The sequence below is a fragment of the Pristiophorus japonicus genome, chromosome 19 (assembly GCF_044704955.1).
Source record: "Pristiophorus japonicus isolate sPriJap1 chromosome 19, sPriJap1.hap1, whole genome shotgun sequence".
Taxonomy (NCBI): domain Eukaryota; kingdom Metazoa; phylum Chordata; class Chondrichthyes; family Pristiophoridae; genus Pristiophorus; species Pristiophorus japonicus.
In genome coordinates, this window is record NC_091995.1 from 86662480 (window position 1) to 86689930 (window position 27451).

The 27451-nt window shown below is 49.0% G+C and overlaps 1 protein-coding gene across 4 annotated transcripts; it reads left to right on the forward strand.

Moving 5' to 3' along the window:
• The first annotated feature begins 4510 nt into the window (after nucleotides 1-4510).
• hspbp1 (HSPA (heat shock 70kDa) binding protein, cytoplasmic cochaperone 1) lies at nucleotides 4511-23090 on the forward strand. Of its 4 annotated transcripts, XM_070861732.1 has the most exons (10): nucleotides 4511-4680; nucleotides 6160-6242; nucleotides 6896-7038; nucleotides 8779-8962; nucleotides 9655-9879; nucleotides 10615-10770; nucleotides 10934-10981; nucleotides 13549-13645; nucleotides 16610-16721; nucleotides 21656-23090. In XM_070861732.1, exons 3-10 carry the CDS (start codon nucleotides 6913-6915, stop codon nucleotides 21728-21730), a joined length of 1023 nt encoding a protein of 340 aa, XP_070717833.1. In that variant the 5' UTR covers nucleotides 4511-4680; nucleotides 6160-6242; nucleotides 6896-6912; the 3' UTR covers nucleotides 21731-23090. The 4 variants fall into 4 exon arrangements, with proteins under 4 accessions (XP_070717833.1, XP_070717832.1, XP_070717835.1 ...); XM_070861731.1 differs by lacking the exon at nucleotides 6160-6242; XM_070861733.1 differs by lacking the exons at nucleotides 4511-4680; nucleotides 6160-6242 and adding an exon at nucleotides 4751-4865.
• Nucleotides 23091-27451: the final 4361 nt, after the last annotated feature.

A 27451-nucleotide genomic window follows, 5' to 3' on the forward strand; every position in this document is an offset into this window, starting at 1 on the left:
CATGGTCACCATTACGGATACTAGTTTTTTTTATTCCAGATTCTATTTAATTGAATTTAAATTCCCCAGCTGCCGTGTACGTACCGAGGTCAGAAACATACCCAGTCTGTGCGGAGTTACTTGATCTCGGGAGTGCTACAACGAGAGGGCCCAGGGTTAGAGAGATGGGGAGGGGGTTGCGGGGAGATAAAAGTCCAGTGGGAGTTCACACCTGACCGATATTTAGGGGAACCGATAGGGTAGATGGAGAGAAACTGTTTCCTCTGGTTAGGAATTCTAGGACTAGGGGGCACAGTCTGAAATTTAGAGCCAGGCCTTTCAGGAGTGAAATTAGGAAATACGTCTTCGCACAAAGGGTGGTAGAAGTTTGGAACTCTCAGTGTCAGCTATGGCTCAGTGGGTAGCACACTCGCATCTGAGTCAGAAGGTGGTGGGAGAGTTTCCCAGGCTACTTATGTCTACCCTGTGACGTAAGTGGTGCTGGCAGGGGCTTGGGGCGGGGGAGCTGTTTTAAGCAGGGAAAAACTGCAAAATAAATTAATGGAGCAATGCATTTTTGGAGGTATTCCAGAAAGTGTTTCAGCTGGAGAGTGATTCTGACTTTTATCGCTCATTTGCCATTTATGTTCTCCCCACTTGCACACGGTGCAACATTGCCTGCAGGACAGATTTCTGGCCTGCCCCCAAACCAATGCACAGTACAAGGAGATACACGAGGGCAAGATGGACTTAACTGCTCCTTCATGTTTTTTGTCTGGCTTCTCCCCACTCCTCCCCGGCCACACAGAAGCAAATACATCACACATCGTGCCACTCCATAACCATGAAGTTGAGATTAGGAACATGCCCTGTCGGTAGTCCCAGGTACAAATCCATAGCTTGCCACTCCCTGTGGTGCCCAGGATATTGTACCATCCAAGTCTCACCTGTGCTGGCCTTATGACATTGCAAGCGAACCCTCCCACTGCAAAGAGCCATTATTCTGACTAGATCTACATTCAACAGGTTTGCCTGCAACATTGGGGCGGGGTGGGGGGGGGGGGGGGGCACGTATTCAGGAGTCCTTCCAAGTTGATCAAGAAAGTAAAAGAAAGACTTGCATTTATATAGCGTCTTTCACGACCAGCAGACGTCCCAAAGTGCTTTACAGCCAATGAAGTACTTATGGAGTGTAGTCATTGCTGTAATGTGGGAAATGTGGCAGCCAATTTGTGCACAGCAAGCTCCCGCAAACAGATAATGACCAGATAATCTGTTTTTGTTATGTTGGTTGAGGGATAAATATTGGCTCCAGGACATCGGGGATAACTCCCCTGCTCTTCTTCGAAATAGTGCCATGGGATCTTTTGCATCCACCTGAGATAGCAGACGGGGCCTCGGTTTAACATCTCAACCGAAAGGCGGCACCTCTGACAGTGTAGCACTCCCTCAGCCCTGCACTGGGAGTATCAGCCTAGATTTATGTGCTCAAGGATCCCTGGAGTGGGACTTCAACCCACAACCTTCTGACTCAGAGGTGAGCGTGCTGCCCACTGAGCCACAGCTGACACTCAAGTCGTACGGCACCTGTCTTTTTGTAATAGGAACTATCTCATTAAGATCAACAGCAATTGTCTGTTCTTTCCAATTCTCTCCTTAACTGATTTTGAACAATAAAACCGAATTGATAAATGGTAAAGGACTAGTCTGCTGAAGCACAAAAGTCGATTTAAGCCGATGTGTGAAATCGGTGTGGTCCTTAACTACTATCCTCATTAGCTTTGTGCGAATGTGTGAACGTGTGTGTTTACACACACAAAATAGATGACACTCAATACTTTCACTTAACCTGATCGCTAAGGACAGAATAAATTTGGAGAACAAGCAGAACAACTGAATTTCCTGCTTGCGTTACGTAGGAGATCAGCCATGATCTTATTGATGGAGCACACTTGAGGGGCCAAATGGCCTACTCCTGCTCCTATTTCTTATGTTATGTTCTTGTGTACTCTTAATAGCTCTGCATCAAGGGTTTCACAGACCTGCTTCCACCCAGCTCCCAGGAGCTTGAGGGAAAAGCCACTCCAATCTTGGCATTTAGATCGCATGGAAACCACTATTTAAAGGTTGCAAAAAAAGGTCTTGCCATTTATATAGCGCTTTTCATGACCATCGGACATCCCAAAGTGCTTTACAGCCAATGAAGTACTTTTTGAAGTGTAGTCACTGTTGTAATGTAGGAAACGCGACAGCCAATTTGCACACAGCAAGCTCCCACAAACAGGAATGTGGTAACCAGATAATCTGTTTTTAGTGATGTTGGTTGAGGGACAGTTATTGACCAGGACACCTGGCGATAACTTCCCTGCTCTTCTTCGAAATAGTGCCGTGGGTACTTTTATGTCCCGCTTTTATGCCCTTCTCCTCCAGGCGAAAACTGCCCTGTAGGCGCTAACGTGGCTATAAAAAGGGGCAATTTCGCCCCCTAAGATTCCACAGAGGCGACCATTGCACCTGCAACCTATAAACCAATACATGCAGAGGGCACTGACAACCCTCTGGTGGGTAATTTCTAGTCTGTGGTAAGTTAGCGGATCTTGGCGTCGACAGCAGCTGAGTGCTACACCTTCCTGAAAAAAAAGACTTGTCTTTGTGAAGTATAGTCACTTGTAATGTGGGAAACGTGGCAGCCAATTTGCGCATAGCAAGCACCAACAAATAGCAATGTGATCATGGCCAGATAATCTCTGTTTTTGTCATGTTGATTGAGGGATAAATATTGGCCTAGGACACCGGGGATAGCTCCCCTGCTCTTCTTGGAAATAGCGTCGTGGGATCGTTTACATCCACCTGAGAGAGCGGACGGGACCTCGGTTTAACGTCTCATCCAAAAGTCATCATCATAGGCGGTCTCTTGTATCGAGGATGATTTGCTTCCATGGCAAAAAGGGATGAGTTCACAGGTGTTTCAATGAAGGACCTAATATTCCAGATCCCAAACTACATGCTGAAGGGTGGAAGATGCCTGTGCGTGGATTTTTTTAACTTGGGGTGACCGTTGCACACCAGCCACCACACGGGCTTGACAGAGCCAGGTCTTGGTCCATTGGCATGGGTTAACCAAGACAACTGGAGACCAGCTCTGCTGCACGGACATGTCGCAGTGTGGTCTGCCCCTGGATCTGGTCATGATCACATTGCTGTTTGTAGGTGCTTGCTATGCGCAAATTGGCTGCCGCGTTTCCCACATTACAAGTGACTATACTTCAAAAAGGCACGTCTTTTTTTCAGGAAGATGGCGCCAACTGTAGCACCCAGCTGCTGTCGACGCCGAGATCCGCTAACTTACCACAGACTAGAAATTACCTCTCGCCTCTCCTGGATGCTGATCACATTGCACCACAATCGCTCCTGCAACCCAACCTCACCGCTCCTGCTGTACCTGCCCACGCTCCAATCAGCAACCTGGACCTTGGCGACGTCCAATCTAATCACCCTCTTCACTGCCGTCGCTCTCCAGCACACACTGTACCTTGAAGTGGTACGCTCCTTTGAAGGCCCCGACCTGCTGACGATCCTTGCAGATGATCATCCGAAAGACGGCACCTCCGACAGAACAGCATTCCCTCAGCACTGCACTGGGAATGTCAGCACAAGTCTCCGGAGTGGGACTTAAACTCACAACCTTCTGACTCGCGGGCGAGTGTGCTACCCATGGAGCCACAGCTGACACTGAAAGTGTTGAATGACTACTGTGATAGGGGCCCAGGGGCAGCACGGGCCAGCCCACACTGCGATATGTGTGTGCACTAGGTCCATGCAGCAGAGCAGGTCTCCAATGGTCTTGGTTAACCCTTGCCACTGGGTAACGACTTAGCTCTGTCAAGCCTGTGTGGTGGCTGGTGTGCAATGGTCACCACATGTTTAAAAAAATTCCAAGCACAGGCATCTTCCACCCTTCAAGATTTAGTTCGGACCTGGAATTTTAGGTCCATCATTGAAATACCTGTGAACTTTTTGGCGTGGAAGCAAGTCATCCTCGATTCGAGGGACTGCCTGTGATGATGAAGATCCCCAACTTTGGAGATAAGGCAGCTGAAGGCACGACCACCAATAGTGGAACGATGAGAATCGGGATACCCAGCAGTTATTGTCTACCCTGTAATCAATGTTTGCCCTCGTTCACAGAGACGATATAGAGACATGTATCCTAATTTCAAGGGACCGCCTAAGATGAGATGAAAGGCGCGCAAGTCTTTATTTCTTTTTATAAGTTTATTCCTTTATTAGGTGTTCCCATCTAAAAAAAAAGGCAGTAGGATATTTTGTTTCTTATTTTTGTTTGGTGTGGCCCTGGGACCCTCCAGCCAGCCTCTCCTGCTGGCCCACTGAGCCAAGTGCTGCGGGGCAAAGGGGCTGGGCTGTCCAAGATGGCGGCGTAGGGTTGAGCAACACACACACACAGGCGAGCGCACAATTGCCCCGCAATGACGTCACCTCCGGCCGACCCGACGCCACAAGGGGGTGACGCAGCTTCCGGCAAAATGGTGGCGCCCACGGGCTGAGTGAGCGAGAGAAAGCTTTTTTTTTAAAAAAAAAAGAAGACGCTGGAAGAATCTGGAAAGGCCGAGCAGCTTCTTGCGTGGGCGGCGCGGCGGGAATTACAGGACGGAGCGTGGCCGGCCGGCGGGCGAGGAGCGGGTGAGAGCGCGGGTTGCGGGGAGGCTTTTAAATATTTAAATCTCTTAATGGCAGCCTTCAGTGAGCGCGGCCTGTGGAGGCGGCCATTGTGCTCAGTGATGGGGCAGATTATTCCCATCGTCATCACCATCACAGGCAGCCCCTCGGAATCGAGGAAGACCTAGAAACATGCTCCCACTCTAAAAGTGAGTTCTCAGGTGATTGAACAGTCCAGTGCGGGAATCACAGTCTCTGTCACAGGTGGGACAGACAGTGGTTGAAGGAAAGGGTGGGTGGGGTGGGGAGGGGAGGGGAGTCTGGTTTGCCGCTCGCTCCTTCCGCTGCCTGCGCTTGATTTTCTGCCTGCTCTCGGCCAATACTTATCCCTCAATCAACATGACGAAAACAGATTCTCCGGTCGTTATCACATTGCTGTTTGTGAGAGCTTGCTGTGCGCAGTTGCCTGGGCCCCAAGCTCTGGAACTCCCTCCCTAAACCTCTCCGCCTCTATCTCCTCCTTTCATCATCATAGGCCGTCCCTCGGGGTCGAGGATGACTTGCTTCCACACCAAAAATGAGTACTCAGGTGACTGATGATCTCATTTTAAATGGTGGAAGGTGACTGTGAATGAATTCTTTTAACGTGAGGTGGCCGTTGCACACCAGCTACTTTAAGTCGCCCCTTAAAACCTACCTCTTGGTGCCCTATCCTGATATCTCTTTTTATAATCACTTGGTGTCATCTATAAACTTGGACATATGGCTCTCTATTCCTTTATAAGTCATTTATAAATATCACAGGCAGTCCCTCGGAATCGAGGAAGACTTGCTTCCACACTAAAAGTGAGTTCTCGGGTGGCTGAACAGTCCAATACGGAAATTCCAGTCTCTGTCACAGGTGGGACAGACAGTGGTTGAAGGAAAGGGTGGGCGAGGAGTCTGGGTTGCCGCACGCTCCTTCCGCTGCCTGCGCTTGGTTTCTGCATGCTCTCGGCGACGAGACTCGAGGTGCTCAGCGCCCTCCCGGATGCTCTTCCTCCACTTAGGGCGGACTGGTCTTGGACCAGGGACTCACCAGAGTCGTTGGGGGGGGATGTTGCATTTTTTCAAGGCGGCTTTGAGGGTGTCCTTGTCATGTTTTCTCTGCCCACCTGGGGCTCGCCTGCCGTAGCTCGGAGTAGAGCGCCTGTTTCAGGAGTCAAGCATCGAGCATGCGGACGATGTGGCCCGCCCACCGGAGCCAGTCGAGTGCGGTCAATGCCTCGATGCTGGGGATATTGGACGAGAGAGATCGCTGACGTTGGTGTGCCTATCCTGCTAATAAATTTGCAGGATTTTGCCGAGGCAGCGTTGGCGGTACTGTTCCCGTGCTTTGAGGTGCCTGCTGTACATAGTCTATGTCTCCGAATCTTAGAGGAGGGCGGGTATCACTACTGCTCTGTTGACCGTGAACTTGCTGTTGCGTTTGAGATCCTGGTCTTCGAACATTTTTTTCCTCAGGCAGCCGGATGCTGCACTGGCACACTGAAGGTGGACTTCGTCATCGATGTCTGCCCTTGCTGATAGTATGCTCCCAAGTTATGGTAAGTGGTCCACATTGACCAAGGTCTCATTGTGGATCTTGATAACCGGGGAGCCGTACTGTGTGGCGGGCGGCTGGTTGGTAGACGACCTGTGTCTTACTCTTATATGGTCATTATCACATTGCTGTCTGTGGGAGCTTGCTGTGCGCAAATTGGCTGCCGCGTTTCCTACATTGCAACAGTGACTTCATTGGCTGTAAAGGGCTTTGGGACATCCAGTGGTAGTGAAAGATGCTATATAAATGCAAGTCTTTCTTTCTATAGTGCCACCCTCGGGATGTCCCAAAGCGCTTTACAGCCATTGAAGTACTTTCTTTTGGAGTGTAGTCACTGTCGTAATGTAGGAAACAGGGCCTTGGTTTAACATCTCATCTGAAAGATGGATATGATAGGAAAGTGAAGATGAGGCAAGACCATCAGGCCCATATACGATCCATTTGACAGTAGAGCCTCATACACCAGTCTCCTCATCAGCCAATAATGCTAATTCAGTCATGAAAACTCGAGATTATTCCTATCCAAAAGCAATGGGGGCTTCCACCTCACTGGAGTGGTGGAAAGAATTTGGTGCAGCTTTGAAGATTTTCCTCGTTCACACTTTCCTCATCCACAATAGTTGCTTGATGATTAAAAGATTTTTTTTTTCCTTCCAGATTGAGGTTACTTTAAAATGGCGGAAGGTGGACCTGAGAGAAACAGGCAGCATCCAAACAATCTCCAGGGTCTGCTGAGACTCGCAGTGGAGGCAGGGTCCGTGGGTGACACCGCTCCTGAATTACATCCCATGACAGAAGATGTAAGTATGATTCTACTTGACCTTTCCTCCCCTTCCACACCCTACCTAATGGTCTACTGTTTAAAGGCATCGCAAGCTGTACAGATCAGACAGTTTTACATTCGATCACTGGTCATTAATCTCCTCCAGCCCCACAATCCCACCGAGATGTCTGCGCTCCTCTAATTCTGCCCTCTTGAGCATCCCTGATTGTAATCGCTCAACCACCCGTGGCCGTGCCTTCTGTTGCCTGGGTCCCAAGCTCTGGAACTCCCTGCCTGAACCTCTCCACCTCTCTACCTCTCTTTCCTCCTTCAAGATGCTCCTTACAACTGACCTCTTTGACCAAGCTAATTTCTCATGCAGCTCGGTGTCGAATTTTTTTTATCTCGTAACACTCTGGAGCGCCTTGGGACGTTTCACTACATGAAAGGCGCTATTTAGATACAAGTTATTGTTGTTTAGACAAGATTCCTGATGTGAGCCTGGGGAGCAATACAACGACTGACTGCAGCTTTTGGAAACCGGAAACAAAAACGGAAACATGGCAGGTCAGGCAGCATTTTATTGTGTGTGTGTGGGAGGGGGCCATTCAGCCTCTCAAGCCTGATCCACCACTCAATGAGATCGCGGCTGATCTGCGACCTAACTCCATATACTCGTCTTTGCCCATATCCCTTTATATGTTTGGTTAACAAAAAGCTATCAATCTCAGATTTAAAATTAACAATTAACCCAGCATCCAATTTGCGGAGGAGAGTTCCAAACTTTCACCACCCTTTTTGTGTGTAGAAGTGTTTCCTAATTTCACTCCTGAAAGGTCTGGCTCTTAATTTTTAGACTATGCCCCTAGTCCTAGACTCCCCAACTACCAGAAATAGTCTCTCTGTCTACCCTATCTGTTCCCCTTAATATCCTGAAAACTTTTATCAGATCACCCCTTAACGTTCTAAATTCCAGGGAATACAACACTACTATGTGTAATCTCTCCTCATAACTTAACCCTTGACTTCTGGGTGTCATTCTGGTAAACCTATGCTGCACTCCCTCCAAGACCAATTTGGTTAGGCCACAGCTGGAGTACTGCATGCAGTTCTGGTCACCGCCTTACAGAAAGGATGTGATTGCAATGGAGAGAGTACAGAGGAGATTTACGAGGATGTTGCCAGGAGTGGAGAATCTCAGCTATGAGGATAGATTGGATAGGCTGGATTTGCTTTCCTTGGAACAGAGGAGGCTGAGGGGAGACCTTATTGTGCAGTATAAAATTATGAGGGGCCTAGCTATAGTGGATAGAAAGGGCCCATTTCCCTTCGCAGAGAGGTCAACAACCAGGCAGCATAAATTTAAAATAATTGATAAAAGGTTTAGAGGGGATTCGAAGGGAAATTTCTTCACCCAGAGGATGGTGGGGGTCTGGAACTCGCTGCCTGAAAGGGTGGTAGAGGCAGAAACCCTCACCACATTTAAAAAGTACTTGGATGTGCACTTGAAGTGCTGTAACCCACAGGGCTACGGACCAAGAGCTGGAGAGTGGGATTAGGCTGGATAGCCTCTTGTTGGCCGGCGCGGACACGATGGGCCGAAATGGCCTCCTTCTGTGCTGTAAATTTCTATGATCGGTTACATTGGTTTGTCCACTAAGATGCTGCGAGGTGGGGGTGCTATTTTTCCCCTTTAGTCCACCCGCTCCTCTGTGTAGTGCGTGTATTGCTGCAATTTAATAACGGCCTCTCTCTCTTTCTGCCTCTGTCCCCTCAGCGCAGACAGTGGCTGCAGGAAGCATTGTCGGACGCATTTAACGGACAGCTGGATGAAGTTAAACAGATCAAAGATTGTCTGCAAATTCTGGACACATCCGACGACGACACAAGCGAGGAAGGACGGAGGTGGAATGCACTCGATACTGTGTCGGACTTGTGCGAAAACCTCGACAATGCAAGAGGTACGTAATGTTATCCGTGAGGCTTGGGAGTCTTTTTCCCATTTTTATTCAGACTTTAAAAAAAAGACTTTCATTTATACAGCGCTTTTCACAACAGTGGGACATCCCAGAGCGCTTTACAGCCAGTAAGAGCATAAGAAATAGGAGCAGGAGTCGGGCATTTGGCCCCTCGAGCCTGCGCCGCCATTCAATAAGATCATGGCCTCAGCTCCACTTCTCTGCCTGTTCCCCATAACCCTTCACTCCTTTATTGTTCCAAAATCTGTCTATCTCCACTTTGAATATATTCAATGGCCCAGCCTCCACAGCTCTCTGGGGCAGAGAATTCCAAAGATTCACGACCCTCTGAGAAGAAATTCCATCTCATTTCCATTTTAAATGTTCTTAAACTATACCCCTAGTTCTAGATTCCCCCATGAGGGGAAACATCCTCTCTGCATCTACCTTGTCGAGCCCCCTCAGAATCTTTATGTTTCAATAAGATCACCTCTCTTTCTTCTAAACTCCAATGAATACAGGCCCAACCTGCTCAACCTTTCTTCATAAGACAGTGAAATACTTTTGCAGTGTAGTCACTGTTGTAATGTTGGATACGATGGGGAGTGGGAACCATGGCTGATATTCTCCACTAGCTAGCCCCGGGGAACTATGGTCACTGAGTCGGCAGATTTATTAACCTCCCCTTTGCTTAGATTTCTGTAAGCTGGCCGGCATGCAGCTGGTGGTGACAAACTTCCTGGAATGCCCGGACCCCGAGCTGCGATGGCGAACGGCACACCTCATCGGCACGTGCAGCCAGAATAACCCCTTCGTCCAGGAGCACGTGCTGAGCCTGGGCGCCATGCCCAAACTGCTGGACCTCCTGAACAGCGACAACAGCGAAATGGTTCGAATCAAGGCTCTCTTTGCTGTATCGTGTAAGTGCCTCGCCTTGCGTGATCATATCGGGGGGGGAGGGGGGAGGGAGGAAGAGAGATATTTGAGAGAGACATTAGAAGGCGGGCAAAAGTTTCCTCTGTTAGCCCCTGTATTGAAAGAGAGAACTTGCATTTATATAGCGCCTTTCACAACTTCAGGACGTCCCAGAGTGCCTTACAGCCAATGAAGTACTTTTTGAGTGTAGTCACTGTTGTAATGTGGGAAACCCGGCAGCCAATTTGCGCACAGCAAGCTCCCACAAACAGCAATGTGATAATGACCCAGATAATCTGTTTTTTGTGATGTTGATTGAGGCGTAAATTTTGGCCCCAGGACACCGGGTATAGCTCAACTGCTCCTCTTCGAAATGGGATCTTTTACATCCATTTGAGAGGGCAGCTTAACGTCTCATCCGAACGACGGCACTTCTGACAGTGCGCCACTCCCTCAGCACTGCACTGGGAGTGTCGGCCTAGATTTTTGTGCTCAAGTCCCTGGAGTGGGGCTTAAACTGACAACCTTCTGACTCAGAGACGAGTGTGCTACCCGCTGAGCCACAGCTGACTATAGTCACATTGCCGCCTAATACTGGCACAGGTCTGAGCGACTGCTGCACTGGCTTGTATATGCTGTTACGACAGGAGCAGGTGTTTGTAATGCTGCGCAACGTTTGAAAGTTGACGAGATGTTAATTTAACTCTGTTTATTCCCCCCCCCCCCCCCCACCCTTTCAGGCTTGGTGCGCGAGCAGGAGGCTGGCTTGTTGGAGTTTGTCGAGCACGACGGTTTCTCGGTGTTGATGAGGGCCATGCAGAGCGGCATTGAGAAGCTGAAGGTGAAAGCTGCCTTTCTGCTGCAGAACCTGCTCATCAGCAGCCCTGAGCACAAAGGTCAGAATTTGGCTTAATAATGGAGGGGTGGGAGGGGGGCTGGGGGGAATCGGAGCGGGTGCGCGTGCGTGTCTTCCTTGCCCAAACTTAATGTGCTGCGATTGGGTTTGTAATTTTTTTTTTTTTTCCTTCTCCCACTTTTTTCTCCTCTGCTCTCCTGAAGGTGCTGACTCGTGCTCGGATACAGTTCCACACAGGCCCGTTGTCCCCAGTAAGTATTGGCAGGCTATTCAATCACAGGAGGCCTCGTAGCTCAGCACGATTCTGCCCTTATTGGACAGCCATACACACGCGCGCTCTTTTCCAGCAAGAGTCACTATAATAAATACCAGAAACGCCCAGATCGTTTTTCTTTTTTTAATAGTTCATTGGATGTGGGCGTCGCTGGCAAGGCCGGCATTTATTGCCCATCCCTAATTGCCCCGTGAGAAGGTGGTGGTGAGTCGCCTTCTTGAACCGCTGCAGTCCGTGTGGTGAAGATGCTCCCCCAGTGCTTTTAGGGACGGAGTTCCAGGATTTTGACCCAGCGATGGTAAAGGAACGGCCGATATATTTCCAAGGCAGGATAGTGTGTAGCTTGGAGGGGAACGTGGAGGTGGTGGTGTTCCCATGCGCCTGCTGCCCTTGTCCTTCTCGGTGGCAGAGGTTGCGGGTTTGGGAGTCTTGGCGAGTTGCTGCAGTGCATCTTGTGAATGGTGCGCACTGCAGCCAGGGGGCGCCGGTGGTGGAGGGAGTGAATGTTGAAGGTGGTGGATGGGGTACCGATCAAGCGGCCTGCTTTGTCCTGGATGCTGTCGAGCTTCTTGTGTGTTGTTGGAGCTGCACTCATCCAGGCAAGTGGAGAGTGTTCCATCACACTCCTGACTTGTACCTTGTAGATGGTGGAAAGGCTTTGGGGAGTCAGGAGGTGAGACACTCGCCGCAGAATACCCAGCCTCTGACCTGCTCTTGTTGCCACAGTATTTATGTGGCTGGTCCAGTTAAGTTTCTGGTCAATGGATGTTGATGGTGGGGATTCGGCGATGGTAATGCTATTGAATGTCAAGGGACGGTGGTTAGACTCTCGCTTGTTGGAGATCTGATTTCTCACAGACGTGTCTGCCCTAGTGTGTGTGTGGTGCCCTCTATAGTTGAATGACCGCCTAATACCCGTACCTGTCTCGGGGCCACTGAAGCTAATTGCTCTCCAACCGCTTCCCAGGCTGCGATCAGCTGAAGCAACGAAGATCAGATTTCGTATCTGGAGCCAACTGCTCTAAATAGCTTTTGGAGCACGGCAGCCAGCACAGTGACCCCACTCGGGAGGAGTTCACACTGTAGCATCAGTGCTGAATGGTCTTGCTTCACACCCACTCTGTGATTCCAGTGAAAAGGCAGTCAGAGCGTGACCTGACCTGACACAAGAGCCAAGAAAAGGAGGACAGGCCGTTTAGACCATAACACACAATTTACACACTGTAGCTTTAGCATCAGTGCAAAGCCTGGGCACTGATGCTAAACTTGCAGTCAGCAGGGAGCTGGGAGGCATGTTGCTTGATGCCAGCTGCCATTTATTCCGGGTCTATGGACGTGCGACGTTTCCTTGAAAAGCTGTTACAGCAGCACAGTGCGCCTGTAGTTTTGTTCCTCTTGTGCCATTGAGAGTCAAGGATTAAGTGAAGCTCAGCCAGTTTTCGGTCTCACAAGCCAAGCTCCCAAGGTTTCAGTCCTTGCTGACTTGGCTACTCTTGTATTGAAACGCTGCATTGAGCCTCTAAATTATCGGTGTCAGTGGGCAGCACTCTCGCCTCTGAGTCAGAAGGTTGTGGGTTCAAGTCCCACTCCAGAGACTTGACCACAAAAATCTAGGAATTCCAGGGCAGTGTTGAGGGAGCGCTGCACTGTCGGAGGTGCCGTCTTTCGGGTGAGCATTAAACCGAGTCCCCGCCTGCGCTCTCAGGTGGACGTAAACGATCCCACAGCCACTATTTCGAAGAAGAGCAGGGGGAGTTATCCCTAATGTCCTGGCCAATATTTATCCCTCAATCAGCATAACGAAAAAAACAGATTATCTGGTCGTCATCACATTGCTGTTTGTGTGAGCTTGCTGTGCGCAAATTGGCTGCTGCGTTTCCCACATTTACAACAGTGACTACACTCCAAAAGTACTTCATTGGCTGTAAAGTGCTTTGAGACGTCCGGTGGTTGTGAAATGCGCTATATGAATGCAGGTCTTTCTTTTCTCCTGTGTTCACACCCCGTCCCTCGACCCATGTTGGACGTACACGTGCAGAACCCTCGGGTAAAGGCAGGATCGGGCGACGCTCCCCCACCCCCCCCAGGTGTTCGAATAGCCTGCTAACACTGCGGACACAAATAGAACTGCAGTTCAGCAAAGAGCCAGTGCTTCAGGCGGGGAAGGGGTGAAGAACCAGGCTTGATGGGACATATTGAGAGAGCACGACAGAGCTGCACTGCCCAGGTGCAACGAGAGCATATCAACGGGTTTAAATTCCCCGTGCTCCAAGCAGTGTTCCTTTTGGGTGTGTGGCCCATTCAAAATACCGCGTATTGCGCAGGAGCTGCAGAGTGCTGTGCAGGCGCGTGGCTGGAAGGGAACATTGGCTCCCAGCAGTCCTGGTGATGTGCAAGCAGATCCCTGGAGCGTCCTTTTAACAATAGAAAGGCAGGAGTATTGCCTTTTTAAAAGAGGGGAGGCAAGTAAATGAAATGTAGCGGGGACGTTGAAACCGCAAGTCCAACAGTAAAGATTAAAGTTTGCTACTTTGCTTCCTACAGACGTGCTGTGCTCAATGGGGATGGTACAGCAGTTAGTGTCGCTCATACAGACCGAACATGATGCCTTCCATGAGCATGTTCTGGGTGCACTGTGCAGGTAGGTTGTACGAAGCTTTTTCACCCACCCTCCGCCTTCCAGTCTATCACTGCCGTGTCCCCCCGTTTCCCCCCCCCACTCTTTTTATTTTCTCTCCGACTGTTGGCACTGCATACTGTTCCTCCAGTTATCCACTCGTCTTCAGGCTGTGTGTGTCTCGGCAGACTATTTAACCAGGGAGGACTTCGTGGCCCGAACCGATTCCTGTTCGCATTCACCGTCCACATGGGTTCCAACAGGGGAACCCTTGGTTAGCCGGACACACGGGTTCCAGTGGGAGCTGGTGCATCGAGTCTTGATCATTAATACATGGAGGATGTGGGGAGGAGCAAATCTGTGTAAGGTGGGCATGTTTGCACTTTGGAGGTCCGAGAGGAGAATGCCTGTGCCCACCTTTGTGATTCTTCCCCACCTCCCTCCCGAACCAGGGCTACGGGGTCCGGTTGCACTCCCAAACCCTACCCCTCCTTTAGTCACTGCTTTGCTGACTGAGATGGTTGGACCATTCCAGACCTATACGTACAGCAACAATTTGTGTTTATACCGTGCCCCTCTTAACCCGGAGCTGGGTGCCAAGCAGGTTGTTAGGCCACTTGGGTAGCCGAGGCCATTGGCATGGTTAAAGAGAGAGAGGTTTATAAAGGGGCTTTCAAAGGCAGAGAGGGGTAGCAAGGGCAAGTGATTTAGGAAGAGAGTTAGAATCATAGAATGGTTACAGTACGGAAGAGGGCCATTTGGCCCATCAAGCCCACAAATACTGTGGCAACAAGAGCAGGTCAGAGGCTGAGTATTCGGTGAGTGTCTCACTTCCTGACTCCCAGTTAGGCCCACTTTCCCCCCGCCCTTTCCACGTAGCCCTGCTAATTTTTTTACCTTCAGATACTTCTCCAACACCCTTTTGAAAGATCAGATTGAGTCTGCCTCCAACACCCTGTCACGCAGTGAATTCCCGATCCCGACCACTCGCTGCGTAAAAACAGGTTTTTTTTCTTGCGTTGACTTTGGTGCTTCTGCCAATCACCTTAAATCTGTTCTCAACCCTTCCGGCAACAGTTTCCCTCCATCTACTCTGTCCAGATAGTTGAAAGGAAGGAACGTCGTGGTTGAAGGGCCAGTCCCTGATGGAGGAGGTGGTAAATAATTCCCCAATGTGGGCTATGCGGAAAGTGCAAAGGAGTGGGACTAATTCGATTGAGTCGGCACCAGCACGATGGGCTGAATGCTGTAAGCTTCTACGAAATAGGATGGGGCAAGTGATCTTGGCCTTTATTGCAAAGGGGGTGGAGTATAAAAGCAGGAAGTCTTGTTATAGCTGTACAGGGTATTGGTGAGGCCACACCTGGAATACTGCGTGCAGTTTTGGTTTCCATATTTACGAAAGGATATTCTTGCTGTGGACGCAGTTCAGAGAAGGTTCACTCGGTTGATTCCGGGGATGAGGGGGTTGACTTATGAGGAAGGGTTGAGTTGGTTGGGCCTCTACTCATTGGAATTCAGAAGAATGAGAGGTGATCTTATCGAAACGTATAAGATTATGAGGGGGCTTGACAAGGTGGATGCAGAGAAGATGTTTCCACTAGTGGGGGAGACTAGAACTAGAGGGCATGATCTTAGAATAAGGGGCCGCCCATTTAAAACAGAGATGAGGAGAAATTTCTTCTCTGAGAGTTGTAAATCTGTGGAATTCGCTGCCTCAGAGAGCTGTGGAAGCTGGGACATTGAATAAATTTAAGACAGAAATAGACAGTTTCTTAAACGATAAGGGGTCAAGGGTTATGGGGAGCGGGCAGGGAAGTGGAGCTGAGTCCATGATCAGATCAGCCATGATCTTATTGAGTGGCGGAGCAGGCTCGAGGGGCCTTATGGCCTACACCCGCTCCAACTTCTTATGTTCTTAAGGCTGGTAAGGGACATAAAAGTGAAGATATGGATCCTGAAGTCAATTCAACCGAGTCGAGGATCAGGTGGATGAGGATGGGTGGGAGAAGACTTGGACAAGCGACCGTGGATTTGCTGAAGCTTATGTCAGGAGGCCGAGGAAAAGGGCATTTGAGAAATAATGCTCAAGAAATGAGGATGTGGGTGAGGATTTCGGCAGCAGAGGCGGGTGCAGTAAGGGGTATAAGTGGGCAAGGTTTCAGAGGTGGAATTCTCATTGAAATACTCGGAGAGGGCTTGACAGGGTAGATACTGAGAAGCTCTTTCCCCTGGCTGAAGAGTCTCGAACTGTGGGTGGGGTCACAGTCTCCGGATAAGGGGTCGGCCATTTAAGACGGCGATGAGAAATTTCTTCACTCAAAGGGTTGTGAGTCTTTGGAATTCTCTACCCCAGAGGGCAGTGGATGCTGAGTCATTGAGTATATTCAAGACTGAGATCGACAGATATTTGGACTCGAGGGGAATCAAGTGATTATGGGATCGGGCGGGAAAGTGGTGTTGAGGTAGATCATCAGCCAGGATCTTATTAAATGGCAGAGCAGGCTTTAGGGCCTACTCCTGCTCCTATTTGTTCCTGATGTGACTATTTGTACTGTCCTTTTTCGGTCCTTCTGCGTCTCCGCGGTCCCCTCGAGACTCCGCCCTCGATGATTCCCACCCAGAAGTGGGACCCTTCTGAGACTGTGACCCCTGGTTCTAGACTCCCCAGCCAGGGGTAAACATCCTCCCTGCATCTACCCTGTCATGCCCTGTAAGAATTTTGTATGTTGCAATGAGATCACCTCTCATTCTTCTAAACTCTAGAGAATATCGGCCTAGTCTATTCAATCTCTCCTCGTAGGACAATCCCCCCCCCATCCCAGGAATCAGTCTGGTGAACCTTCGTTACACTCCCTCTATGAGAAGTATATCCGTCCTTGAGTAAGGAGACCAAAACTGTGCACACTACTCCTGGTCATCTACGTGACGGGGTTTTGACCTGGTTCCTCTGCTCGAGCCCGCTCTGAGTGTTCCTTTCCTCCGCAGCCTGGTGACGAATTTCCCTCGTGGAGTGAAACAGTGTCAAGAACCGGAGCTGTGTCTGGAGGAGATTCTAATCGAGAGATTACGGTTGCTGAAAGATCAGGAAGAATTTCAGGTGCGCTAAGATTATGGGGCCAGCCCGTTACTGGATACACAAACTAGTCGTTCTAGTCGTTCTATCCCTGCTGTGTCAACTGTGGCTCAGTGAGCAGTACCCTCGCTTCTGAGTTGGAAGGTTTATGTGTTCAAGTCCCACTGCAGGGACTTGAGCGCAAATAAGTCTAGGCTGACACTCCCATTGCAGTGCTGAGGGAGTGCTGCACTGTCGGAGGTGCCATCTTTCGGATGAGACATTAAACCAAGGCCCTGTCTGCCCTCTCAGGTGGACGTAAAAGATCCCAGGGCACTATTTTGAAGAAGAGCAGAGGTGTTATCCCTTGTGTCCTGGGGCCGATATTTATCACTCAATCAACATAACAAAAAAACATTATCTGGGTCATTATCACATTGCTGTTTGTGGGAGCTTGCTGTGCGCAAATTGGCTGCTGCGTTTCCCACATTACGACAGTGACTACACTCCAAAAGTACTTCATTGACTGTAAAATGCTTTCAGACATCTGGTCGTGAAAGGCGCTATATAAATGCAAGTCTTTCTTTCTTTACAAGGGAGGTATAGGTCCAGGACAGGCGTAGAATAACTGGACCTAGATTTGGAAACATAGAAAATAGGTGCAGGAGTAGGCCATTCGGCCCTTCGAGCCTGCACCACCATTCAATATGATCATGCAACTTCAGTACCCCTTTCCTGCTTTCTCTCCATACCCCCTGATCCCTTTAGCCGTAAGGGTCACATCTAACTCCCTTTTGAATATATCTAACGAACTGGCCTCAACAACTTTCTGTGGTAGAGAATTCCACAGGTTTACAATTCTCTTGAGTGAAGAAGTTTCTCCTCATCTCAGTCCTAAATGGCTTACCCCTTATCCTTAGACTGTGACCCCTGGAAAAAGCTTACGGAAACTTTTTTCCCCATGCTCGCTCTCCTTTCCTGAAGATAGTGTCTGGTTCTGTTGACACCGGTAGCCCCCCTGGTACCTCGCCTCGCTCTTCCTGTGTGCGCCTAGCGGGGGTGGGGTGTGTCACTGAACAGTGAGCAGGAATAGGAGGCCTCACTGACTTCAGTCTTCTCAACCTCCCTGACCCCAGAGTGCTGAGAACAATAACTGTGTTCCAACTACCTGCCCAGTATCAGTTGGCACAGCATGGCCCTTGACGTTCCTGGTCCATGTAGTTTCAGTCATGAATTCTTTTACGTTCAGATGAAAGGTGGACCAGATAGCTCATGAAAGAAAAGAGAGGCTTGCATTCATATGGCGCCTTTCATGACCTCGGGACGGCAAAGCGCTTTACAGCCAATGACGTACTTTTGAAGTGCAGTCACTGTTGTAATGTAGGAAACGCGGCAGCCAATTTGTGCACAGCAAGCTCCCCCAAACAGCCATGTGACCAGATAATCTGTTTTAGTGATGTTGATTGAGGGATAAATACTAGCCCAGGACACCGGGGATAACTTCCCTGCTCTTATTCGAAATAGTCATAGCACCATAGAAATTTATAGCACAGAAGGAGGCCATAGGGTCCATCATGTCTGTGCTGGCTGACAAAGAGCCATCCAGCCTAATCCCACTTTCCAGCTCTTGGTCCATAGCCCTGTAGGTTACGGCACTTCAGGTGCATATTAAATTATTTTTTAAATGCGATGAGGATTTCCGCCTCTCCCATCCTTTTCAGGCAGTGAGGTCCCTCTGGGTGAAAAGATTTCTGCTCAAATCCCCTCTCAACCTCCTACCACTTTAAATCTGTGCCCCCTGGTTGTTGACCCCTCTGCTAAGGGAAACAGGTCCTTCCTATCCACTCTATCTAGGCCCCTCATAATTTTATACACCTCAATTAGGTCTCCCCTCAGCCTCATCTGTTCAAACAAAACAACCCCAGCCAACCCAATCTTTCCTCATAGCTAAAATACTCCAGTACTGGCAACGTCCTCGTAAATCTCTGTATCCTCGCTAGTGTAATCACATCTTGGGATCTATAACTTCCACCTGAGACAGCAGACGTGGCCTCTGTCTAACGTCTCATCCGAAAGACTGCACCTCCGACAGTCCAGCGCTCCCTCAGCACGGCACTGGGTGTAATAGCCTAGATTGTTGTGTTCGAGTCTCTGCAGTGGGGCTTGAACCCACAATTTCTGACTACGAGGCAAGTGTGCTAACAATTGAGCCACAGCTGATACTTTTGACAATTGAAAGCCAACACTTGTTGCTTTCCTTGGTAGTATGTGGAATTCTCTGAGCCAGCTGCAAATTCTATTCATTACATTTCAAAAATAACATTTCTGACCATTTTTCTAATTATGTGGGGTTTTAAGCTTAAAAAAAAAAACGTCAGCAGTACCACAAGGTCCCTGTTGGTGGTGCTGCTGGGCTGAGCCCTTCATCGTCACAGCAGGTCAGTCACCATCTGAAGTGAAAGTACAGGTTAGCGTTTAAGGTGAATACATTCTGTCGCACCGGCCCACAGCACCCCTGCTGTAATTCCACGGCATTGCAACAGTAATATTTTGGTCTGTAAATGCTGCCTGCATCATTGAAGAAGCTGTATATAAGAACATAAGAAACATAGAAAATAGGTGCAGGAGTAGGCCATTCGGCCCTTCGAGCCTGCACCACCATTCAATATGATCATGGCTGATCATGCAACTTCAGTACCCCATTCCTGCTTTCACTCCATACCTCTTGATCCCTTTAGCCGTAAGGGCCACATCTAACTCCCTTTTGAATACATCTAACGAACTGGGCTCAACAACTTTCTGTGGTAGAGAATTCCACAGGTTCACCACTCTCTGGGTGAAGAAGTTTCTCCTCATCTCGGTCCTAAATGGCTTACCCCTTATCCTTAGACTGTGACCCCTGGTTCTGGACTTCCCCAACATCGGCAACATTCTTCCTGCATCTAACCTGTCCAATCCTGTCAGAATTTTATATGTTTCTATGAGATCTCCTCTCATTCTTCTAAATTCCAGTGAATATAAGCCTAGTCGATCCAGTCTTTCTTCATATGTAAGTCCTGCCATCCCGGGAATCAGTCTGGTGAACCTTCGCTGTACTACCTCAATAGCAAGAATGTCCTTCCTCAGACTAGGAGACCAAAACTGTACACAATATTCAAGGTGTGGCCCCACCAAGGCCCTGTACAACTGCAGTAATACCTCCCTGCTCCTTTACTCAAATCCTCTCACTATGAAGGCCAACATGCCATTTGCCTTCATCACCGCCTGTTGTACCTGCATGCCAACCTTCAGTGACTGATGTACCATGACACCCAGATCTCGTTGCACCTCCCCTTTTCCTAATCTGTCACCATTAAGATAATATTCTGCCTTCCTGTTTTTGCCACCAAAGTGGATAACCTCACATGTATCTACATTATACTGCATCTGCCATGCATTTGCCCACTCACCTAACCTGTCCAAGACACCCTGCAACCACTTAACTTCCTCCTCACAGCTCACACTGCTACCCAGCTTAGTGTCATCTGCAAACTTGGAATATTACATTCAATTCCTCCGTCCAAATCATTAATGTACATTGTAAATAGCTGGGGTCCCAGCACTGAACCCTGCAGTACCCCACAAGTCACTGCCTGCCATTCTGAAAAGGACCCGTTTATTCCTACACTTTGCCAACCAGTTCTCTATCCACGTCAATACATTACCCCCAATACCATGTGCTTTCATTTTGCACACTAATCTCTTGTGCGGGACCTTGTCAAAGAAGCAGGAGCAAGCCATTCGGCTCCTCGAGCCTGCTCCGTCATTCAATGAGATCATGGCTGATCTTCTACCTCAACTCCACTTGTCTGTGCTATCTCCATATCCCTTGTATGTTTTCATGCATTTTCGTTTAGTGATTATTACAAGAATCTTTTCAATGTTTGCAAACCCCGCTGCACACTTCGCTTTGACGTCTCTTCTGTTTCCTGGTCTGTGTGGAGTTATTTGATCATAGCCAAGGGCAGCATTACGTCACTACCATTGGGCGCAGCACCACGATGCCCAGGAGCAAAATCCAGCTTGGGTTCCAGATTTCAATGATTATTCCATCGGCCCTAGTTGGCAAACCTGATAGATGTGTGGCCATCATATGAGGACATATGATTGGGGCTTGGAATGTGATGCCTCCTGTAATCAAACTTGAGGTCATCCAAAACTCGGCCGCCCTGTGTCCTAACTCTTACCAAGTCCCGCTCACCCATCACCCCCTGTGCTCACTCATCTACATCGGCTTCCGGTTAAGCAACGCCTCAATTTTAAAATTATCATCCTTGTTTTCAAATCCCTGCATGGCCTCGCCCCTCCCTATCTCTGTAATCTTCTCCAGACCCCCCCCCCCCCCCCCAAATGTCTGCGTTCTCTAATTCTGCCCTCTTGAGCATCCCTGATTATAATCACTCCACTGTCGGTGGCCGTGCCTTCTGTTGCCTGGGCCCCAAGCTCTGGAACTCCCTGCCTAAACCTCTCCACCTCTCTACCTCTCCTTTTAAGGCGCTCTTTAAAACCCACCTCTTTGACCAAGCTTTTGGCATAATGGCCCGGTGTCAAATTTATCTGTTTTGTTTTATAACACGGCTGTGAAGTGTCTTGGGGCATTTTACTACATTAAAGGCGCTATATAAATAAAAGTTGATGATGTTAAATGGCATGATAATACTTCTCCAGTCTCACCAGTGACGAGTGACCATTTAGGCCAGACACTAGAGGGATATTCCCTGTCATTTTGGGGCTGCGTGGTCCAGTCAAACGCCCGTGCGTGCTCAGTTTATCCGATTTAAAAGCCGGCTGCGCGGGGCCCCTGGAGTGCTGGTGTGGCCCTTAAAGGTGGCAGGTGCCTCCGAGGACAGCGCAGGGGAGGCGGAATGGACGGGAATCAGCAGAGAGAGAGGAAAAATAATGACTTGAGCCTAACTTTATTTTTCATTGACTGAATGCAGGAGGAGTTGGAGTTCTGCGAACAGCTACTCCGAACTTGCTTCAGCCAGCCCGAGGAGAACGGAATGGATCGGTGATGGTTGCGAAGGTCTGTCCTGCACTGGTTTCTTCAGATGCTGCCTTTTGTAGGAGCGAAGTTACCCGATCTTCAAAAAAAAATGGCTTTCCATCACCGGGATCTGTAAAGGGCTTGGAAGCTTGGTGTGTTTTGAGTCCGCCTATATTATAAAAGAAAAAAAGACTGTTTAACAAACATTTATTTAATCTTTCAGTGGTCAATTCCAGGTGGACGCGTAGCTGATCCTAAACATTTGAGCACCCATCCAACCGCAGCATTTCCCCGGTTACCCTTCGCAATGTAAGACCCTGCTCGGATGTACGACTTCCTCCACTTTTGTTCACTTTTAACGGCCAGCGCTAGGGTAAATACAGTCAGCAAGCTGTGACCAGCACATTTTACGACTTCAGTCGCTTGCTGTTTCTGTGCGAATGTTTTTTCTTTATAGATTAAGTCGCTGAAAGCCCAAGCGGGCTCCAGATTTGCAGTCGGCTATTTTCTGTGGAAATCCTGATTCCCTTCCCCCCCACCCCCCGATAGAACAGCAATGAGCAAATGTATCGTGGCGATTTGCCTGCATCAGCCGCCTCATCTCTCTCTTTTTCACCCCACTTCCCCAAGCCTGCTCGTCTTCTCTCCTCCCCTAGAGGGAAGCGCAGTTTGTTTCCGGTGACTGCCAGTGCTCTCGGGGCATCGATCCCGTGACTGCTGATCTGCCAGATGAATGACTTCCAAGTGGCGAAGCTGCTGAATAATGATCCCCCGCTCTCTGTTGTCATAACACCCTTTGCCGTGCACTGCTCTGCAATTTAAAGTGCACACAGTAGTAATTATTGTTGTTGAAAATTAATTTTAATTTGGTGGGGGGGGGGGGGGGGGAGTGATAATTTTAAACCTTGCACGAACATTTTAATCTTCAAGATGGCCTGGAAAACACGAACTGAGGGGAGACCCGTTCATAACCTGACGGGGTGGGTGTGATTCATTGGAGCATCGCTGAGCTGCTCTGACTCTGATTGATGAGGGAATGAGGATTGACCTTTTGATCTTTAACCTGCGATTCTGAGGGTCAGATACAGCTCTGGCAAGAGGGGTTGGGGGGGGTGGTGCTGCAGGTCCCCGCTCTGGCTGCAAGGTAGTCCCAGTGCTGACTCTGGGAGATACACAGCACCAAGTATGGCACAGAGCTCTCCGCCCAGAATTTTAAATCCAGAAGCAGTCGATTAACTATCGGTGTTAGCATGTTAACCGAACGGAAGCCGGTGATCTGCTGATCACCCGACGGCTGTGATAGCCTGGAGTTTTGTTACGCCTTTTGTTTTTGCAAAATGTTAGATTCAGTTTCAGGGGGAAAATAATTAAAGCGACATTTGAAGATGTTCCAATCTGTGGGTTTCTCTTGTGTTTTCATGGCATGGTTTGAATGGCACAGATTTTTTTTCTGTTTAGGTTTAAAAATAAAATCTTCACCTGTCTCTAAAATGGATCTGCAACGGACATCAATGATGGTCACACTCTACAACAAAAGATCCTTCTTGGGCATTCCCCCTGGAGTCGAGGATGACTTGCTTCCGCACTAACATGAGTTCTCAGGTGACCTATGAGACCAATGTGGGACCGACAGTCTCTGTCACAAGTGGGGCAGACGGTGGTTGGAGGGACGGGTGGGTGAGGTGCTTGGGTTGTCCGCTGTTAGTACCTGGCTTCCGCGTGCTCCCGGCGAAGAGAATCGATGTGTTCGGCGCCTTCTCGGATGCTTCTCCACTTTGAGCAGTCTTGGGTCAGGCTATAACGAAAGATGGCCAGCTGTATAACGCACAACATTTATAAAGCACTTTTAACATTGTAAGATGTCCCACGGCACTTCACAGGAGCATTATAAGACAAAATGTAACAATTATACATTTGTTGTGAAACTCGGAGAGAAATTGTAGTTGTGGATCACGATATGAAGCGACATTTTCTTCATTCATAGTTAGTCCCTTTGCACAGATGACATTTCTGTGGTTCAAGCAGCCATGAAACCAAGTCGGTGATTATCCCCGTTGGGCCAGATGCCCGGATTGCTCAGGCGGTAGAGCATAAGACTCTTAATCTCTGGACTCGATAGTGGCACTCTCGCCTCTGATGCAGAAGGTTGTGGCTTCAAGTCCTTCAGGGAAAAAAATCTAGGATGACACTCCAGTGCAGTATTGAGGGAGTGCTGCACTGTCGGAGGCGCTGTCTTTCGAATGAGACGTTAAACTGAGGCCCCGTCTGCTCTCAAAGGGACGTAAAAGATTCCGTGGCATTATTTCGAAGAAGAGCAGGGGAGTTCTCCACGGTGTCCTGGGCCAATATTTATCCCTCAATCAACATCAGATTATCTGGTCATTACCACATTGCGTTTGTGGGAGCTTGCTGTGTGTACATTGGCTGCCGCGTTTCCCGCGTTACAACAGTGACTACGTCTCAAAAGTACTTCATTGGCTGTAAAGTGCTTTAGGGAGGGCCTGAGGTTGTGAAAGATGCTATCTAAATGCAAGTCTTTCTTTCATCACATAATACGGGAGTTGGGCTGGAGCTTGCTGCCAGACTGGGATGCAATCTTAGGTCTGCAATTACTGCTCTATTGCTCAGAATTCTTCACCTCCGCTTAGCCATTTCACAGTCTGCAAGTCGATCTTTCGGTGAGATCACTGGTGTGAAACCGACCCCTGTGTACCCGAATAACAACTAAGTATGCTGATTGGTCTGTGCTGTCAGGTGACCTCAACCAGCTGAGTGGGTTGTCCTGTGAGGAGCGATTGAGTCGAACAGGTCAATATTATCTGGAGTTGAGTAGTGATCTCATTGAAACGTGTAAAATTCTTAGCGGGCTTGACAGATTAGCTGCTGAGAGGTCATTTCCCCCTGGCTGGAGAGTAGAACTAGGGGTCATATCCAATGTTTCCTCTAGTGTCAGCCGTGGCTCAGTGGGTAGCACACTCGCCTCTGAGTCAGAAGGTTGTGGGTTCAAGTCCCACTCCAGGGACTTGGGCACATAAATCTAGGCTGACACTCCAGTGCAGTGCTTTCAGATGAGATGCTAAACCGAGGCCTCATCTGCTCTCTCAGGTGGATGTAAAAGATCCCATGGCACTATTTCGAAGATGAGCAGGAGAGTTCTCCCCGGTGTCCTGGGCCAATATTTATCCCTCAATCAACATCAGATTACCTGGGTCATTAGCACATTCCTGTTTGTGGGAGCTTGCTGTGTGCAAATTGGCTGCCACATTTCTCACATTACAACAGTAACTACACTCCAAAAGTACTTAATTGGCTGTAAAGCGCTTTGTGATGTCCGTGAAAGGCGCTACAGGAATGCAAGTCCTTTTTTTTAATATTTTGGTGGGGGGGCTGTGCGACCACTTCAAAAATCCATACATGCCCGAGTTTTTGCATTTCAAAGCCGGTGAGCTAGCTGCATGAGAACTCGAGCGAGAGAGAGAGAGAGAGAGAGCGAGCGAGCTAGCTGTGTGAAGAATGAGCGAGGATGTGGAGGGCATTCAATGCCTGCGGAACTGTAGCTCAGCAAAGAGTCAGTAACTGGTCCAGGCAGCGGGCGGTCGAGTGCAGTCGTTCGGCCTGCCTCTACCGCGGCTACGTTCACGCCCGGGTTTCTCCCTGGAGATGGAGTCCGCGGTCTCCACTGGTACGCTCGAGGCCTTCTGCGAGCGGAGGCACTGGAGTGCGTCACCACCGCCGGAAATAGCATATTGATCTCATTTGTTATGGTTCATTTAAACTGTCTCGTTAACTTACAGGTTTGATTGGATGTGCACCCTTAACAAGGGGGCACATGGTTGGCTTTTAAGAAAGAGTCAGCAAAGAGTCTGAAAAATTAACAGTGTGAAGTCGAATTAAAATTTTACAAGTGACCCAGGTTTTGTAACTTTGTGCTTGTGAGTTATTCGTGCAATGGATTATTATCTGAACTCTCATTATTTTGATTTTATATATAAATTATTTTCATATACATTATATAATATATACTATACACACATACATACGCTATATATATTTACACTGTATATTTTATATACACACAGACACGCTGTATATTAATTATATATACGTTCGATATTCCTCCACCACCGGCGCACCGTAGCTGCACCGTGTGTACCATCTACAAAATGCATTGCAGCAACTCGCCAAGGCTTCTTCGGCAGCATCTCCCAAGCCCGCGAACTCTATCCCCTAGAAGGGCAAGGGCAGCAGGTGCATGAGAACACCACCGCCTCCAAGTTCCCCTCCAAGTCACACACCATCCTGACTTGGGAATATATCGGCCATTCCTTCGTCGTTGCTGGGTCAAATCTTGGAACTCTCTAACAGTTGTAATGTAGGAACCAGTGATTTGTATATATTTCTATTTATAAAGCACTGGTTAGACCTCAGTTACAATATGCATATATATTTGTGTGTGTGTGTGTGTATATATATATATATATATATATCATCATCATCCTCAGGCAGTCCCTCGGAATCGAGGAAGACTCGCTTCCACTCTTAGCATAAGTCCTTAGGTGGCTGAACAATCCAATACGAGAGCCACAGTCCCTGTCACAGGTGGGACAGACAATCATTGAGGGAAGGGGTGGGTGGGACAGGTTTGCTGCACGCTCGTTCCACTGCCTGCGCTTGATTTCTGCACGCTCTCGGCGACAAGACTCGAGGTGCTCAGCGCCCTCCCGGATGCGCTTCCTCCACTTAGGGTGGTCTTTGGCCAGGGACTCCCAGGTGTCAGTGGAGATGTTGCACTTTATCAGGGAGGCTTTGAGGGTGTCCTTTGTAACGTTTCCTCTGCCCACCTTTGGCTTGTTTGCCGTGAAGGAGTTCCGAGTAAAGCGCTTGCTTTGGGAGTCTCATGTCTGGCATGCGAACTATGTGGCCTGCCCAACGGAGCTGGTCAAGTGTGGTCAGTGCTTCAATGCTGGGGATGTTGGCCTGGTCGAGGACGCTAATGTTGGTGCGTCTGTCCTCCCAGGGGATTTGTAGGATCTTGCAGAGACATCGTTGGTGGTGTTTCTCCAGCGACTTGAAGTGTCTACATGGTCCATGTTTCTGAGCCATACAGGAGGGCGGGTATTACTAAAGCCCTGTTGATCATGAGCTTGGTGGCAGTTTTGAGGGCCTGGTCCTCAAACACTCTTTTCCTCAGGCGGCCGAAGGCTGCACTGGAGGCGGTGTTGGATCTCGTCATCAATGCCTGCTCTTGTTGATAGAAGGCTCCTGAGATATGGGAAGTGGTCCACATTGTTCAGGTCCACGCTGTAGATCTTGATGACTGGGGGACAGTGCTATGCGGTAAGGACAGGCTGGTGAAGTACCTTTGTCTTGCTGATGTTTAGCGTAAGGCCCATGCTTTCGTACGCCTCAGTAAATACGTCGACTATGTACTGGAGTTCACCCTCTGTATGTGCACAGACTAAGGCGTCGTCCGCGTACTGTAGCTCGACGACAGAGGTTGGGATGGTCTTGGACCTGGCCTGGAGACAGCGCAGGTTGAACAGGTTCCCACTGGTTCTGTAGTTTAGTTCCACTCCAGCGGGGAGCTTGTCGACTTTGAGGTGGAGCATGGCAACAAGGAAGATTGAGAAGAGGGTTGGGGCAATGACGCAGCCCTGTTTGACCCCGGTCCGGACGTGAATTGGGTCTGTAATGGATCCATTGGTAAGGATCACGGCCTGCATGTCGTCGTGGAGCAAGCGGAGGATAT

Coding starts and splice junctions, on each gene's coding strand:
- hspbp1 (XM_070861732.1), top strand. CDS start 6,913: ATGGCGGAAGGTGGACCTGAGAGAAACAGGCAGCATCCAAACAATCTC. Junction 7,039..8,778: donor TACATCCCATGACAGAAGAT/GTAAGTATGATT, acceptor CTGTCCCCTCAG/CGCAGACAGTGGCTGCAGGA. Junction 16,722..21,655: donor AAGATCAGGAAGAATTTCAG/GTGCGCTAAGAT, acceptor GACTGAATGCAG/GAGGAGTTGGAGTTCTGCGA.